This window comes from Neopsephotus bourkii, unplaced genomic scaffold (assembly GCF_033783945.1).
Source record: "Neopsephotus bourkii isolate Nb327-2 ecotype Australia unplaced genomic scaffold, CSIRO-AGI_Nbou_v1 NB_1589, whole genome shotgun sequence".
NCBI lineage: Eukaryota > Metazoa > Chordata > Aves > Psittaciformes > Psittacidae > Neopsephotus > Neopsephotus bourkii.
In genome coordinates this window covers 7,509,338-7,528,221 of record NW_026902065.1, presented here as the reverse complement: position 1 = coordinate 7,528,221, position 18,884 = coordinate 7,509,338, and the positions used below count along the sequence as shown (strand labels likewise).

At 37.1% G+C, this 18,884-nt stretch overlaps 1 protein-coding gene and 1 long non-coding RNA gene across 2 annotated transcripts in view; one reads left to right on the top strand and one right to left on the bottom strand.

Annotated features, from left to right (window-relative positions):
* Positions 1 to 987: 987 nt before the first annotated feature.
* SYT10 (synaptotagmin 10) overlaps positions 988 to 18,884 on the bottom strand; it is a 34,614-nt gene continuing 16,717 nt past the window's right edge. Inside the window, exons 3-7 of the mRNA XM_061372013.1 lie at positions 16,564 to 17,125; positions 4,459 to 4,579; positions 3,975 to 4,146; positions 2,354 to 2,483; positions 988 to 1,272 (exon numbers count right to left, since the gene is read on the bottom strand). Coding sequence (XP_061227997.1) covers positions 1,201 to 1,272; positions 2,354 to 2,483; positions 3,975 to 4,146; positions 4,459 to 4,579; positions 16,564 to 17,125 — 1,057 coding nt within the window. The 3' untranslated portion in view covers positions 988 to 1,200. The remainder of the gene's footprint in view (positions 1,273 to 2,353; positions 2,484 to 3,974; positions 4,147 to 4,458; positions 4,580 to 16,563; positions 17,126 to 18,884) is intronic.
* LOC133222367 (uncharacterized) lies at positions 1,204 to 16,653 on the top strand. Its single transcript, XR_009728280.1, has 3 exons — positions 1,204 to 1,283; positions 3,091 to 3,236; positions 16,477 to 16,653. It is a non-coding gene; the product is annotated as an uncharacterized LOC133222367 (long non-coding RNA).

Here is an 18,884-nt window from a genome sequence, read left to right as displayed (position 1 = left end):
AAAACATAAATCTCAAATCTCAAATACATGTTTAGCATAGAATAGTAGAGGCATCCAGCCAGGGACCAGAAACTATTGCATGTGAGCTGTGCACTTAGTCAAAATAACTTCAAAGAAATCTAAGACTGCCACATTAAATCCAGAACCAGAAAAACATTATGCAAAATTGCAGTTTCTAATAAATTTTTTTAACAGCTAAAAGTCATTATATCAATTCCTTTAAAGCATTTTCACACCTACAGTTTGACCTCCGTAAAGACCAAGTAAGGACTGCATGATGCTAGCAGCAAATGAGCCGCTTCAAAGGGGCTGAATGCACCTTCTCAGGAGACACCTATGTCTCTGTGGAGCTGCATCAACTTACAGACAACTCACTGCAGACACATTAGCTTTCCAGATCAATACCTGTACATGTGCTGTTCAGTGTCATGCAGAGACATCCGAGCTAGCTCTTCATCAGCCAGGGAGTAGCTGAAGCAAAACAGCCAGGTTGTTTTGGTGAACAGGCTAATAGGTTCTCTTAGGGCAGCCGGCATCTTGATTGTTGGAAGATTGTAACTGCACAGATCCAGTTGTAAGACCTGTTCCAAGGGCTGAACTAAAACCCAGGTGAAGCCAACAGGGTCCTTCTCATTGGCTTCAGTGGGCTTTTGAGCAGCCCTTCCTCCCTGCCCAAGGGATGAATTGATCTTCAAACACCCAAAATATGAAAACAGTTGTTTTTTTCATGCAACATTCAGTTTGAATTGTCATCTTGAGAAGTCACACAGGATTTAGTGCAATTTAGAAGAAATTTACTACATTAGCTATACAGGAATATTTGCTCATTGAAAAGAATGAGACATTACAAGCTGCAATGAGTGGTTTTGAATTGCTTAAGGGTTTCTTTTTTTTTTTCTGATTTCTTTGTCTATGCAAAGATATAGGTCATATCAAACCACTGCTTGGATATGATGCTGGACATACGTCAGCAAGAAAACAGGTGAATGAATTTGTATGAGAAAGGGTTATATTTGGCTCAATTTAACTTCAGTCATACATTAAGAAATTATTATAAACTGTAATATAATACTTGGAAAAATGTATTTTAATAAAAAAATATGGATACAGTTCATCTGCGGAAGCCAAGCCTTCTGCTTATGTAGATGTGAGCTACAAGGGAGCTTTGGACACTAAACATGACGAATCCACTCTTGTTCTCTAGGGCGTAAGCGGTGGTTTTGGTGATGAACAAGATCCCTGGCTATCAAAGCTGGTTGCTCTGCCAGGTAACTGCAAGAAAAGTGTTAATTTTACAAATGTCAGCATATCATGATCATTTCAGATGATGAGAGACTCCCTCAAAGAACCCAAATCGAATCTAAAGCCTTTCTTGATCAAAGTCTCCAGCAGAAATAATAATGGGAACAAAATTCCTGAAATGAACTAAAAATGCCTCTGAGTCATTTCAGAGGAGGGGGTTTATTTCACTAATTGGGGGTGGTACCTCTGTTTCCCAATTTACATAATCCAGACAGAGCCACGTGCCTGTAAAAATAGGTTTCTTTGCTGCATTGACTCGATTTAGTTGCACTCGTACTCTTCTTTAGGTGTTTTCTGTTGGTTTTTTTCTACCTGTCACTGGATATGCTGTGCAGTCATGTGCTGTGCAGTGGGGAAAACAAAAGAGCCCGTAATGCCTCAGACAGCAACTCAGTTTTCTGCAGAGGTTGCTTTTGGTAAGAGCTAAGCAGTGTGTTGTCTGTGTCCCAAAACTGCATGCTGCTTCTTGAGGCTTCAATATGAATCTTTCCAAATCCAAAGCTGTGAGCATTTTGCATACAGAAAACCAGTAAGATATGGCTGCAGCAGGTTGAAGAGGGAGTCCAAGCCCACATATTTGTAGGCATAATCACTCGTGTATTTGAATAAGCTTCCAATAAGTGCCTGGCCGAGTAACTCTGGAGGTACCTGCTGGTATGTTGCCTTAATTTAGCGTAATTAGCAGGCCAGTTTCAGATTAATATTTTAGCAACATATCTGATCATGTCAAAGATTTTTGAAGAGGAAATTATTACTTTTGAAATACTTGCAAATGACCTCTTCTAAGTGGAGATAAGCTCCTTATCATAATTTCTGGAAATTTATTATGTCTTTATTTAATCTTATAATGCCATCAGTGCAGCATGGAAACTTTTGAAATGGCACACTTAAGTAACCAATAAACCCAAGCAACTAGATTTAGGTTGTGCTAAGGATCATAGAGCTTCTCCTTAGAGACTTCGCTGATTTTCATGATTCTTAGAAGCACAGAAGCATGAGAGAGGCAGAACATTCAGCATACTGAGAAGCAGAAAATTTGGCTACTTCTTACCTCTAGTAGTGGATGCCAGTGAGTTATTGGTTTACGTGGGTAAGCCAACATTTCATTCCAATGATCTCTTCCAAGCCCTTCAGCATCAATTCCTGTCCGACATACCCCAATGACCTCATTGTGCCCTACTCTGAGAATTGAAGAAAGGCAAATTTTTAAAAAATAAAACCAGTTTTAGTAACATCTGATGTAATTCAGTGTGCTGGTTTAGTGCAGCACAGAATACATGCCCAAAGTTTCCACATTACTTACCACAGATATTAGATTTAGCAGTAGTATAGTAATATAGTCTACAATGGTAGCGTCAAAAACCTCCAGCCACTACGTGCTTCTAGCAGCTATAAAATTTGCAATGAAGACTTAACCTTTGCCATTAAAATGTTACAACCCAAAGAATACAAGCAGAGAAACGGATCATAATGCACCAAATGATCTAGAAGGAAAGCATGCTGAAATTTTGTCAAGGTGAAAGAAAATAGTGCGGAATACATTTCCTGCTTCAAATCCTTCAGATGTTATTTCACACTCTATTTCCCAGATCTTACTGTTGTCATCATTGGAACTTCAGTCAGAATTGTGAAAGGCAAGAGGCATTGCCATGACAGGCTATGCCTTAATACTTCATACTGCTGGCAGTGCCATACACTTGTTGAGGAATTCCAGGAAATAATTTCTGTACCTTGCCCATATGTACATTAGAATGTTTGCTAACTTTTTCTTACCAAATGTTTTGAAAGGAGCAGCTGAAGAGACTGAATGTGTGCAGGCTGCTGTTCTTTTCCCAATGGCACCATAGTGCCCTTTCACATCTGACTGAGAAAGTCTTCCTGACAGAAGTTGGAGGATGATCAGAAATCTAATGGCAAGTAAAAGCAATCTGAAGGTTTGTGTTACTAAATTTGACTTTCCTTGTTTATTTGCTCTGCAATATCAAGAGCTCACTACTAATAGCACTTGAATGAAGCAGACTTGGCTTGGGCTTGATTCTGTCAGTCACTGTCTAGTTTAACCTGCAGTCCTTGAACATCTCTAAGTAGGAGTCTCTTCCTGAAGAATTCTTGGTGAGGACATAGAAAATTGAGGCTCAGATGTTTTATCAACCAGGGCTGAACTCAAAGGCTACAAATCTTCTCTATTGACTCAAATGAAGAATTAATTATTACTTAATTCAATGAAGCAATTATCATCTAATTCTATTTTAGTAATCCTTTTTTATTATTTTTTTAGGGTTTTTTTTATAGTTCAAATATCTGCAATTTAAATAGACATTAGAAGAGTGAGAGACTCTTTTAAGCTGGGAGACATACCTGATTTATAAAGATTTTATATAGTCCAGCCACCAGATGGGGAAAGAAATATATGCCAAGGCTAGTGGCCCATAAAAAGATTAAGCCATGTTTCTTCTGCATCACATTTATTTATGACACAGATAAAATGGCCTGAGCTCTAAAAGGTGTGGGAGCTTTAACCCTCTACTTCCTTTTAAATCAAAAGACCCAAAGGCTTTATCTTTTGTGACATTAAACCTGCTTTTAAGTTCAAGGAAATGGAATGCAGTTGCTTGCAATGATCAGGTAACTTCTCACTGAAGATTAATGGTAAGAAATCAAACTGCTCTTACCTATCGTAATCCATCACTGCAATGGAGAGGCTGACCTGGTCCACGTTCTCTGGAGGGATATCAAAGATGATGGCCTCATTATAAACGGGATTGAGCGTGTTTTTCTTTGTGGTAGTCTTCCGCTTTTTCAGTCTTCGCCCCTCACACATCAGTGACACTTTGACATACGGATCTGAGTAACAGACAATCAGTTGTGTGCATTTGGACTCAAAGTTATTCAAATGTGTAGTATAAGAGCAATCTTTTTTTTTTTTTTTTTTTTTTTGTAGGAATGTCATATCAATAAAACAATGCAAAGGAAAAACACGGGCATTCTGAATAAGACGTAGTGACTGCCAGGCCAAAGACAGCCAGTAGATCTGAAAAGTGCCTATACCCATTCTCGTGCTACTTCCATTTCACAACAATGTTAAGCACACAAAACCCAAGGAGTTCCTGTTTGTCCCCTTCTTGCCTGCCTTCTTATTAAAAAAAGTAGATTCACCTGATGCGCCAGTTATGTCCATTGCTTTGAGATTCCTACATTTGATGACAGTTAATGTCATTCTCCCAGCAGTAGGCAAATAACAAAGGGAAAACATGATCTCACCCAAATCTATGCTCTCCTGAAAAAGAAAATAAATGATTAGCAATCTGACCATACTGCCAACAATTCAGTTCAGATCTTGCAGAAACTTAGAATTTCTTTTTTAACATGAAGAGACTTGTTTTGCAGCCTCAGGTGCTTCTGCGGATGTCACAACCAGTGTCCAGAAATTATTTATATAAAATACTGAAAGGGTGCCAGCAGGATAATATTTTAGTGACAGGATTTAGAATTACTAAATAGAGAAATTATTAAAAAGCGGAACCAAAACTTTCTGGATTCCTGATATGTTTGTGTTGTATTCACATAAATGAAAAGGTACTGAATGTGGAAAGTTAATTTCTGCTCTTGAAAAGACTCAAACTCCATTATTTCCAATAGAAAGAAATTTGCTGGGATATTTAGATCACACACATTTACACGACTTCTAGCCACTGGAATTTATGTAGGAGATATATTCCTGAACATATGTATGCAAATCAAAAGTTTATCCTGTCTAAGTGCTTTGAAAAGATGAATCTGCTGGTAAAAGCTGCTGGTTTTATTGCTCTTACTGTGCTTTGAGGGGTTCTGTTCTGGAAGAAAAGCAAAATAAAGGAGTAGCACCTACAACCTGCCTTGCCCAACAGCAATTTTTTGGAAGATAACATATTTGGAAAGATGGATAAGGTCCATGTGGATCTTGATAATCCTCATAAAGAGATAGTTTCTATGTTGAGACAATGTGCTGTGAATTCATATAATATCATGTTGCTGTACAATTCAGATGCTGCAACATTTGAGAAATGTAATCTAAGAAAGAGAGGATCCATCAATTCTTATTTTTTCTTTTCTCACAGTTATATAATTATCCTAATACTATAAAAGTTTACTTGTTGAGTTGCTAGTTATGTTCTAAATTGTTCCTTTTAAATATACCCCCCCCTCAAAAGAAAGTTGCATATTAAAAACAACTTAGGTTTTATAAATACAAGCTTACAAGGAGCATGTAAGGAAGTCACTTCTGTATGGCAGCCACTCTCAAAAAAAAAAATGCTTATGTGATCCCAAAGGACTTTTTCTGACCTACTACTAAAAGGATTATTTTTAATATCTCAGCTCTAATATTTTATCTGTTAAAGCTATAGCTACCCTGAGAGTACAAATTTGCTTGAAAACTGCTGTATTTATGGTACAGCTGCTCTAACATCAGAAGGCAAGGTTGATAAATCTTTAAATGATACATAATGATTGCTGCGTAGATGACAAATGCATTACTTACAGTTATGAGACAGACTAGGACTTACTCCTCAGATTTTTAGCTGCTTATTTGAACATGTTTATTGACTTTCTTTGGCTTAATATTCTGTTTAAATTCAAATAAGCACTTCAGATCTTTCCTGAGTAAAGATGGACTTAATCACATGCTTCAGGGAGGTTTTGTTGTTTGTTTATTTAGGGTTTATTTTTGTTATTTGTTCTGGTTTTTTATTTGGTTTTGTTTTCCCTCCTTTGCAGTCTTTAGATTGAAGAATGCAGTCTTAGAATATCTTTAAATTCTCTGTTGCACTGTTAATGAAATATTGACTTTTGTGTAGCTTGGTCAACTCACATGTTCAGTCATTTTTCTAGGATTCTGTTCTGAGAATTAGTAGATTGATAAGCATGTGAACATGTACTGTGGGCAAATTTCATGCTTGTCAGGATTTCAGGATTTCAGATTGCTCAGGATTTCAAAATGATTTAGTTCATTCAGTCCACATAGGATAAATACAGCTATCTGACATCTCCTTAGCTCAAGTCCCCTACATTGCCACACACAACACAGTTTTGTGTCACAGAGTACAATAATAAATTCACTTTTCTATTTCAGAAAATATAAATAAAACTTCAAAAATGACTTGTAGTTCTTTTCTCTCATTTGTTAAAGTTGCAAGTGCTCTGTTATATTTTTTCATATCTGAAATCTGTTTAAAGCACAGCTTTTGTTATGAGCATTACTTTCTGAATTCAGAGTCTGATTGTTGTTCCTCATATCCATATGCCAAAGAGATCTCACTTTATTGTTTGAAAAGGAAATATAGTTACTCCACATCAAGTGTTTCAAAGCTTAAGGTCTATGTTGAGAAAGGTGATGAAGATGGGCTGGATCATAAAACACAATGGCCAGCTCATGAAAAGGACTAATTCTTCGCTTTTCAGAGAAATTACTTATATAAGTGAATGGAGAAAAAATCATTTTTGCAAGAGGTGAGTATGAACTTGAGTATTCTATAATTTCTTTCTCAAGAGAAATTGGGCAAATACCCAAAGATTTGGGTGAGCTCAAATGATAAACGAGACTGCAGGCAGAGCTATTTATCATCACTTATATACTTTAAAAGAAGCATTGTTCAAAAGACTTGCAAACTCCATATGCTTAACAAAATGGCAAGCATTTGATGCTTATGCTCAGTCCCTTCTTTCCTTTCTGAACACTTTGTACTGAAGACATACTGGAAAAGAGCTTGGAAAATCCCCTGCAATCAAATCTAGTGTTTCTGACTGGTGCAATGAATAAGCAATATGTGCCTTAATGCAAAAAGAAATTCTTGGACAACGAATGCGTCCAAGCACAGCAGTCTGCTCAAAGGGCAGATATACTGAAGTTTACCAAAGTTCTGTAACCTGTGTATTGACTACTCAGTCTGACATGGTAAGGGATGATTTTAGGATTGGGAAAAGGCTGTCTATCACTCCACTGTTAATGCAGGCATTTTCTGACACCTAACACCTGGAAAAAACGTGACTTGTGCTGCCCTGAAAGGTCTGATTTTCTTATTATAGAACAACAGTCATTTAGCTCTATCCACCAATTCAATAGAGAAATTCTGCAATACACCACAATAGACATTATTTTAAATAAACATTCTTGTCTATCTCAGAGATTTGAGTCATTCATTGTGATTTCAATGGGCTAGAAATAAATTTAGTAGTTACCCTGCAGTAATGTGTAGATACCATTTAAACTCTTCTCCTGGTGGAGAGAACTGGCCATCATAGAATGCCATCACAGACTCGGATTTCCCATGGTCCTCAGATTGAGTTAAAATACATGTTTGTTCAGAATCCTTCAAAGAACTCTGATATTTTAATCTTTTTAATTTAATTTGGTACTAGTTGTGGCATCTGATGTTTGCTGACAGCTTTGTAGACAGTGTCTTTTTGCTTAGTAAGGAGTAGAAATTCCAAGTACTTTTACTTAGTTTCTACTTTTAGTATCTGCTGAAGTTGGTTATGCTTGAGTGAACTGATTATATTTTATTAGGACCTCTACAAGTCACAGGGCAACTGGGGATTAAGGCACTAAAATGCACCATTAAAATAAATATTCTTTGGAAAACAATCACACAAGCTAACACCCAAGACTTTCAAATGTTGCTTTGAAGGATTAATATATATGATAGCATTAGAAACTGGGACAGGGATATCACCATTTCCCCCCATGCACTTTTTTGTTAACTTGAGAACTGCAGGTTCATTATCTGGAGCAGAAAACATAGGTTCAAACCTAAATAATGAACAAAGTAAGGTTCAGCATTTAAACTTCTCATGGCAGTCTTCCTCTGTCTACCACATTGTTTATAATGAGTAGCATTTTTAAATGCCCTGGATCCTTAAATATTATTGATTTTAACTGAGATTTAAAAATAGAATTTAATTACTTCAGAATCCCAGTGCTCCAGCAAATTCATATTTTTAGCACTTTATAATACACTAGATAACTAAGTTAACACAAATCATCTGACACGAACCATTGAATACAAGCAAATCTAAGGAAGCCTAGGCACAAGCCGCCCTCAACAATCATGTCTGCATTACAGCAATTATGTCTGCATTACAGTCCACCTCAAACAAAACACAACTCAGAAGACCCAAGCCTAGACCAGGTGGGTTCCATTCATACAGATTTTTAACTATGCTTAACTATGTCTTACATGTATCATATATTAACCTAGAACCGCACCTTACTTAGATAACTCACATGAAAATTTCTCTCTTTTTTAGGCCTATTATGAGTCTTCCTTTCTCTTCTTAAATTAAAATTAGATTGCAATTAACAGCTAGCTTTACAGGTGCTTGTAATGATTCCCCCCACTAACTTCCCATAACAGATAAACCAGCATCAAACATAGATGCACTAATGCAAATGGAAGCATTTGTTGGTACTGTATGTTTCTTTCATTTATTTCCCTTTTGTGTACACACGCTGTCATACAGTACTGAGGAACTGGAATGGTGGCAAGTGCTATACCAGCTTCAGTTACTTTTATGGCTCTCAGTTTACCTTACTATCCAATCCATTTTCCGGTACAGCAATACTAGAACAAAATAAAACAAAGAAAACACTGATCTAAAATATGTATGTCCGCTATTGAGATGACCTTGGGTTTTTTTAGCTACAGAATACAGATTCTTCAGATAGATAGCATTAATTCTCATCCCACACAAGCAATCACAACCGGATGAATGTGCTAATATTTCTTCCCATTAGGTTACCATGGGTCTGTCCACATTGCCTGCTTTATGGGCTCTTGGAGAATCAGGTGTTGGCAAAGTTAGATGAAAAAAAAAAGTCCTTATTCTATTATTTTTATTATCAGACCAAACGGACAGCAGTGCTCCCATTTTCACATTTATGCCTCTAGAAGTAGCAGCATTTCTAGAGGCTGTGATCCCTCTTCACAATATGTATACACAGGGTAGTGATGTGAGGAGTAGTATGAAGCCCTCCTGGGAGAGCATTAATTAGGTTGACTGAGCTTCAGAACTGTTGCTGCTGGAGAAAGCTTTGCTGTTTTGTTATTCTAATTAACTTTCCCATTTGTTTCCATTAAATTCAATAGAAGAGACAACTAGCTAGGAACCTCTGCAAATTCAGTGAGGAATTTAGACAGAGATCCTTCCATGTTCAGGATAGTTTCTTCACCCATAATCCGGAACTGAACAGGAAAAATTATTTATTGTCTATACTGACAGTGGAAGAACTTTTGTAGTCTCCCTCCTATGCTCCAAGATCTTAACTAGTTTACTATGCTACCAGGAATAAAAAGCTTATAGGGAGCTCACATTTGAAATAAAGTGTCATTTTTGCATCATTTTTTGATCACAAATGAGCTCTACGCCATTTTTTTACTGACGTTTGTGTCTTTTTCCCCTAGATTTTTAAGTTTTGCAATTAAAAAAGTCTTAAAAGAGCAACTCTTTCCGGATTCTTACAATGAGCTGTATAAATGTTACTGAAAGGATTTATACACTTTTATTATTACTAGTGTGTCATTAATGTCCATAGTTAAAATAAATATTTGTGTAATTAATACTGCATTAGAAATTAAATTCCCTCAGAAACTTCCTTGTTGCCACTTTATGACTCAATTTATCATATTTCACAGTAAGTATTTTAATTCCTAATCTCAATTTTAATATCCAAAACTACTTTCCTATTAATCATAATTTAAATGGTGTCTCAAAGACTCATCACATGTGACAGTAGTGCAGCAAAACTATTGAGGGTGGCATGAATTTATCTTTTACTTGATTCCTAAACAAATGATTTGTGATTTTTTTCTTTTCATTTTCCTGCTGTGTTTTGAGTAAGCATCTTTACTAACTAATAATATTTTCTAGATATCAAAGAAGTTATTTGGCCATTTACATTCCTAGACTTTTAGCTGCTTCCTTTTTAGCTTGCTTTTCTCTATAGTATGCAAATGCAAAGAAAAATGCATTCGCAGAATCGGACCTTTGGATTACTTGAGTACTGCAGAAATACAATTTTCCTAAAAGAAAGATTTTTCTCTCTTTTTTCCTCTTGTTCTGTTTAGAAACATGCTGTACATATACCTGTTTTCTAATGAAAACTACTGACCTCAGGTTTCAAGAATCAGAGATAAAATAAAACATCATGATAAATGCTGGGCATTGGATGGAAAGAAGAGGGAAACCTGTTCCCTCACACAGTTAGTTAAGAATGCATTAAGATGTTTCATGTTTTGAGATATAGTTTAAGAGTTAAAAGAATAACAGTAAAAAGCCGTATGTCAACCTACCAATCTGCCTGTTTTCTCATCTATGCATTTAGAATTTGATGGTATTTATGCTATCACAGGAGCTATCAAAAGTTACATGAAGAGAATTGGAGAGCTAATTTAACCACATTTCAAAGGGATTTTACTTTGGAAACCTTGTCTCCACAGCTAATATTTATCTTCCCCTCCTGTTATTCTTTGCATATCAAATGCAGATCTTTTTCTTCCTCCCAGCACCACTTACTAATTGAGCTGCTGTCCTGGGAAATGAATCAATGAAGTTTGTGTTTGTTCTTGCCTCTGTGGAAGACAGTGGAAGCAGTGGGGCCTGTTGCTCTATAATGACTGCATCCTCTGCTTGTGGAGGCCTAATACTTGTTTTTGCCAATCAGACATTCTGATTGCTCTGGTTCACAGTTGCTGATTGCAGTCCTGATTGCATAGAGAGGACTCTCTTGAGACAGCATGCTGGGTCCAGCAAGCTTAATGCTCTCAGTAGCGCCTTGGGAAGCCTCCTGGATGCTTCTTTTGTTACTCCCACTGTACATAACCATCTGTCTTGTGCACCAGGGAGGTAGTTTCATCTTGCCAGGCAGAAAGGAAGCCCATTCCTGCTTCAGAAGAGCTAGGAACAGAGGTACTTCTGTGAACTAACCGTAGCATCTACCAGCACATAAATGAACCAAAACATATGCAGCTTCCTGCATAAAGAAACTGTTCTGAAACAGCAATGCATTGACTGCAAAGAAAAAATTTGCAGTGAGAAACTCAGAGAGCACTTAGGACACAGCAGGTCAATCAAGCATTGCACCTTAGCATAGCTGCCATGGTACTGCCTGGATGCAGAGACGTTAACTTCCCTTGAGGAAACCATTTTCTCATTTTCAAGGTAGACTGAAAGCAGCTGTTTGCCTCTAGCAAAGTAAAATATTAAAATAATTTGTCCTTTCAAACTAAAAGAAATGTTCAATAATAACGTAAATCTTTCCTGCTTTCAGTAACTGGACAGAAACCTACTCTTTCTCCATTGTCTTTTCTAGTTATCACTCTGACATAAAGCAGTCCCAAAACTCATGATAAGCCTCAACATGTTTCTGGAAAGACTGACCCAGAGTATTCACTCATCTACTCAACAGCAGGTAATCACGTGAAATTTTTATACCGTTGGCCTTGAGTGGAAATTACAAATGCCAACGACTCTTAGCTTTAAAAATGCTGTTCTCTCTATAGAGATGGTAAATGTTTGTATACTGACAAGTTTTTACTCTTCCGTGCCTCTTTAACATTGTGTTAAAGCTTTTATGTACACTTTCAGAAGCATCCATTCTGACGGACTAGGCTAACAAGTCAGGATGGCTGACTGTAGGGCATAGTCCACTGCATTTCTGGTGATAAAACATTTCATGATAGTGTTACTCTTTGAACACTACGAAATAGGACAATCCTTATAATGCAGCCTCAACATTTGACTATTATCAGACATACCTTTTTCAGCTCTATGCCACTATTGCCTTACTCTGTGTACAGTCTAGTGTGCCATTTTTGTCCACGTATGAAATAGTGAACTATGGAGAAAACTAAGCAAAAGATAATGCCTGTAATTGCTCTGGGTGCACTGCAGAGGTGGGCTTCATTCTTGTTTGGTCAGGAAGTCAGAAGAATCTCCATCTATAACAGGCAGGATTACCTGCGTGACATTCTACTCTGGCAAGTTTTGAGACAAATTAACTGAGACAAATGTTACTGTCCCGCTCATTAAAAAAGAGGTATTTAAGCACTTCTGTCTTTTCCAGCAATGCTATTCACTTGTATGCCAAGCGCTTTAGAAACAGCAATCACACATCATGGGCATCACATGCAGTGTGTGTCCTTACAAAACCTTCTTTTATATCCCACTTCTCAAACGAGAAAGCTGTATCAGTGAAATGCCTGGTGTCAGAAAACTAAATAATAATCAAGTTCCATCTGTCTGCATGAGATAATTCAAGAGGCTACAAATATATGACAGCTCCATGACTAACACCTTCAAAAGACTACTGTGGTGGAAATGGCTTTCATTTAAATTCTGGGCCCTATTTTATTTTTTTTTTTCCCAGTTGCATAGTTTCCTATAACTGGTTCCACTAACAGAGCTCACAGATTTTTTAGGCAATGATTTTCAAAGCGATCAATCATTGTTAAAAACATAATGGGAGGTTAATAAGCTTTTATACCCGGAAGGTGTTAGTATCACTAGAGTCGGTTTTTTTGTCTAAACAATTTTACAACACTGAATACTTACATTAGTGCTGAGTTTTCTTTTTTTGATATATTTTAAGTATGTGGTATATTTTGACAGTAGCAAAACATCAGAAATGTATGCAAAACTCATAAGCCCTTTACAAAAGCAGAAGCTAGGTATGTTGACTAAACAACCCATTTGATGCTATTTGTTTGCCTCTGATGTTATGAATTATTATTAGTGTATTAAGACTTAAAGTATTCCAAAGTACTGAACAACCTTCAGAGGTGGTGCAAAGCTGCATCTTGAGGTTTGATTTTTTTGCTTGCTTTTTTTTTCAGTTAATCAGATGAACAGAAGTAAATGATGGATTATTTATTGAAAACTCACCCATATATAAGCAAAATTTGGGGATAATTAATAAAATCATATATTTAGGATACTTCTTTTCCACAACTGATTTTATACCAAATTTACCTTGATAGTTTCACATTAAGAAATTAAGATCCTTTAGCACTCACAACAGGCACACACTACGTGGTATACAATAGCTGTAGGTTTTGGACATGTCATATAACAGAAAAATGATATGAATGAAAAGTTAAAAGGAAAAAAAGCCCCAAACTAACAAAGATGAATCAATTCCAACAATTGAAAACCATACGGATAAAAATGAGGGTGTGTGGGGGCCAATCCTGCACTTGTACAAAATAGTTTCAAATTACTATTATGTGAAAAAAGCAAAACAAGTATTCAAACTGTAGATTTCAACTGTCATTGATTTTATGGCCAACAGGACTCGGTGCAATCACCCAGTCTGATTTTTTCCGCAGACCAAGTATTTCCTGCAACAAATAAAAACTCCTTACAGATGTACAAGCAAATCTTTTTAAGTTATGTTAACTATTGACAAAGAATCTTTGCATAGCAGAGAATCTCCTGATCTCCTGCGGTAACCGCCTTCACTAGTAAAACGTCCTTCCTTTCCTTGGTAGATCTCTCTAGTAGGTGTTCCGCCCCAGGACTGCAGAACGTTGTGTCATAAAAATGGGCTCTTTCTAACCAGGTAAAAGGAACGATTTTTTACCCTCACTCTACTTTCTGTATAGAAGATTACTGACTATGAAAGAGAAGTAAAAGACTCGAAGCTGAGGAGAGGCTACTTCTGCTGTTTTATAAGTTTTGGACTAATCCTTTGATCTATCACTACCATCTATCAGGAGGAAACCACTGGGTGCAGAAATCATGACTGAACAAAGGGCTTCAGAGAACATACAACAAAACAGAGCAGAGGCAAAGAGCAAAAAAGCATAAGAGAAATAAATCTGCAGAATGGCAGCTTGGTTCCTGTGCTCTACAGTGCAAGTAAGGACCTTCCCACTGAGACAGCCAGTTTGGCTTTTAAAGATTCTTTATGAACACCAAAGTATGCCTGCCTGGAGTACAATTGCTTTTCACTAACTGTAGAACCAGCTGGATCTTTTCTTTTCCAGGCTTAATCCAAGTCTGTTGACTCTGCCAAGCATTAGTTAGATATTTAATTGCTAGTTAGCAACTTTGGCAAACTTTAGATCTAGTGCTTAAGACTGCAATTCCCTGTTGATTAACATTTTATGTACTGTTTATTCCTGTGCAGGATTGACTCCCTCATCTTATGACTTCTGAAATGGCAGAAGTAGAAACTTTTATTACTAACCAATTTTAATCTACATGAAACAGCTGAAGTAAGACACAAAGCAGCACATTGCACAAATAGTAAAAAGACATACTATAGGAGGGTTTCATTTTGTCAAGAAAAAATATCAATTCAATCAGTTTCTCACACAATTTTCTGGGAACAGTGTAAGGCTTGTGAAAGCTGGTGTGGTCTCCTCATACTTACTAGAAGATATCTCAATGTTATGTGTTTATTGTTAATAGCTTAAGTGGAGACAACGTACTCATACACACTTCATCCTGTAAACTATACTGATTGAAAGGCTGAAATGTAAAACCTTCATGCCTTCTCTTAAATTTCAACACCAGCAAAGTGAGTTAAGCACTATAACTACATGTAGTAATTAAAGTAAGTAAGCATTTTTAGCCTGCCTCTTCCTTCACAAGATTCCCAACCTATTATATCCTTCCTTAGTGAGGAAGAGACTTCAATTAGAATTCAGAACCAAGATTAGCAGCCATTCCCATTCAGATGTATATTAGTATCTCTCCAGACTGTGCAATTTGGTATGGCATTTCGGCCTGCTCAAAACTGGTGATGAACAGTCCAGGGATTCTAATTTGCTAAAGCCATTTTATCAGTGAAGAATGTCACACACATGTCGCACAGGACAAGTGAGCATTTAAAACATTATTAAAGTGTTAAAGATAAAATCAAATGTAGAAAAATTTTAAAAAATGCTACTGGGCTATTATTCCAAGGCCTTAAACACAGACACAATTCTCAGCTTGAGAACACGGTTCTTCGATTTACCTGAAATCAGAGCTCAATCAAACTAAGCATACACAGAAATAATTTTCTGAAGGTGTGCCAAAGGCTGTTCATACCAATTTGGTAGACCCAAAAAGTAAAATAAATAGCCATTTTTAGAAATTCACATTCAAAAACTGTCTCCACTATGCTCCGCTCCCTAATATATCTCATTTCTTCTTTCTCATACTCAAACTGGGTAGGAAACCAGTCTGTGTCTTTATAGTTATGCAGACCTGAACTTCCATGTCTAGCAGGAAAGAACAGCATGAAAACTTTTGTGGAAAAAAGGCTCTGCTGAAGGGGTGGTATGAACCTGCTGTGACTGAAGCAGTGTCTACTACTGCTCTATCCTTTGTGAAAGTCCAGCCCGTGCTCAAACCCAGAGATGACTCAGATATTTCCAAAGAACATGGGATGGGAAAAGTTGTATATAAATCACATAGTACTTAAAAAAACCCCAACAAAATCAAAGCAAAACAAAAAAACCAAAATAACAAACAAAAAACCCAAACAAACAAAAAAACCCCAACAACCTACCCCATACCCTACCTTTTTCTTTTTTTTTTTTTTCCCCTCTAATTGCAGACAAAGATGAGTTTGGATTTCAAGGTTAATAAATAATAATGTTTGGAGACTGGAGGTTTTCCTGCTGGTAGCCTATCATCCATCCTGTTATCAATGCACTGTCCTCCTTTTCTTGCTTGCAACAGTAAACAAATGATTTCTATCTCCTAACTCTGTTTACTTGTGCCTCTTGAGTTTTGCTAGTAACCAGCAGCAATGCAGATACATTTACTGAGGACCCTAACCACAGGGCAGCCAGCAAAGAACATTTTAGACTTCAAGCATTTTTAGCCTTTCTCTCTTCCTTCACAAGATTCCCAACGTATGAAAATTTGCTATGAAGAGCAGAATGGGCCCTGTTCCCAAAGATGTAGTCATTTTAAAGGACAGGGTATTTTGCTAACAGGAAAACATTAATTGTTCTTGGTAAGTAGTGACTTTCATGATGTAGTATTTAATTAACAAACCTAATTTATATATGCATAGTGAGCCATAATGGTGATGGTATGTTCCCAGAAGATTTTATTAGTAATTAAATTTTATAGCTTCCTAAGCATCTTTTTCCCTACGTTCACAGGAAAATATTGACAACTTTATTTCTTTTTTCGTTCCAGACTATGTTGATAAACAGGATGCTCTGCCACAAACTACAAAAAAGACAGAAAAATATTATGTTAATGCTTTTGGAACACATTACTTACGGTGGTGGCACAGTGGATGTCTTTCCATACATTGGCTTCCCTGGAGAGATCTGAGACTTCAAAAAGGTTATCAAGAATAACTTCCCCAATCATGTCATGTCTAGAAAATCTGTCAAAATCATAAACACTGAAATGCAATTTCCTGTTGCTGAGTTGATCATAGGCTACAGGAAACTGAAAGGTTTCATCAAAGACAGGATTTAATGTCTTTCTGTGAACTCGTGTCTGAAACTTCTTTTTCCTATCTGGGAGCAGATAAATCTTAACGTAGGGGTCAGATGTTCCTGTGAAGTCTTTAGCAGGCAGATCTAAGGCTTTGACAATTGTGACAGCCAGAAGTTCATTCTCATAATCATACCGGAGAGTGAAGTTAAGTTTTCCACATGTTTTCACATCTTGTTGCCCATCAGAATCCACAGACTTCTGTTTGTAGAGTTCGGGTTTTATTCTCCCAATGCTGGTTGTCGTCTCTCCCCTTTGCAAAATCGGGTCTGTCCCCATGTTAAAATCAACACTGGACACTTGCATCTGCCTTGGCAAGTGCCTCCTGAAAGAATTGTGCCTGCACACATACACACACACACACACAGAATGGGCCATGGTTATCTCTGGGAAAAGACTTGGCTATTACTAAGTAGAAAATACAAGAACAAAATAGCAAATGTTCCTCTCTTTAGAATAATTTTAAAATACTTTCCCTTCTCTCCCATTCCCCCCAGATACTCCTGATGTTAAAATGTCCTTCAGAATAATCACTCAGAATGAACTTCTTGGTCTGAGAGACATCCAGTGTCCTCATAATTCATATGCTTATAACCTTATTTTGAGGCTATGCAGCTGAAACTTAATTCAGGTTCTTTCACAGAGCAAGCTGACAGTTCCAACATTGCTTGATCCCACTGTGCTAGGGCCTGAGTAAAGCAGTCAGGCATAAAAAAAATTACTTTCAGAATTGTATTTCCTGGTTTCTGGAGGCATTCCATGGTGGTTTTCTAATTAAATATTTACCATACTTCACACTGATCACTGAAAGGCACCTGAGAAGGCCATGCAGAACTATGTCTGGGGGTTTTCAGCAGAGTTCTTTGCCATCCTACGACATTTTATATACTTGGAATATTTTGTTCTCGCTTCAATACATTTCAAAGTTCTGGTCAACACATTTTTCTGTGATATCTTTTTTCCATCTGTTCTCACACTCTGCTGTGTGGTGTATTAGAAAGCTGATTCCTATACTCCTAGCAAGAATCAGTATGTTTAAATCCTTGTGATTCTGAATTCAGTGTTGCATAAGCATATGTATTTATCTTGACTCATGAACCTCAACGGAAATGTGTGCCTTTCCTAAGAGTGAAATCAAACCCCTGGCATGCAATACAGCCTTACAGTAGTATGACAACACTGGTCAAAAAGCTTTGTAGAATTAATCATCAGCAGATGGATTATGACCACACTGTCCGGTTTATTTTTTGGACATTTTCACACTTCTTTGGTACTTCATTACCCCAACAGTCTGTACTGAAAAAGATCACTACCTCCTCCAGTGAGCATGCTTAGTCGCCATTAAAAAACAATTTAATTGTCAGACTTTCCTGTGCTTTTTGAAATCAATTGCTTATTAATGCCAAATGCAGCCTTGCCTTATTGCTTGGTTTCCCTGTGGTGCTGTGTTCTGAAAACAAGAGGTGTCACAGCTGTGTGTTTCCTTCTTTAAATCAGAAATGCAAATTGTCCATTTGAAAACAACCAGGACTGATTTCATAGATATTATTTGTATTTTTGCTTAAGTGAAGTGGTTGCAGAAGGCATGAAGCACAAAACTACCACAGTTCAGCTGAGCAGAGATACAAGAGGGTAATCTGCAGCCATTAAATAAGAGACAAGAATATTTCCCCTTTCAGCTGTTAAAGTACTGCTTGGTGCAGGGAGCAGTCCTAGCATAATACAAGAATAGAGGAGGGAGAATACTACAGTATAGATTTAAAGAAGCTCAAAAAAATCCAGCTGTTCTAATCTCAAACACTTGTAACACCTAACATTCTACCTTTTATTTACAGACAGACAAGTTGAAAGATTTTCAAATGTTAAAACTCCCTGAATTCATAGTATATGATGGAATGGAGTGAGGAGTGGAAAATTCCTTACTCAGAAAAGTACAATATTGTCCTCAGGGAGTTACAGGGCTGTCCTTGTGCCCTTATTGTCTAAAAAGCCCAGCCTCATATGTGTGTGAAACACAGGGAAAGGACTGAACTCCACCCAGAATGTAGTAGCAATGAATATTTGGGCACGCAGCAACTTTGGCATTAGCTCTCTAGTAT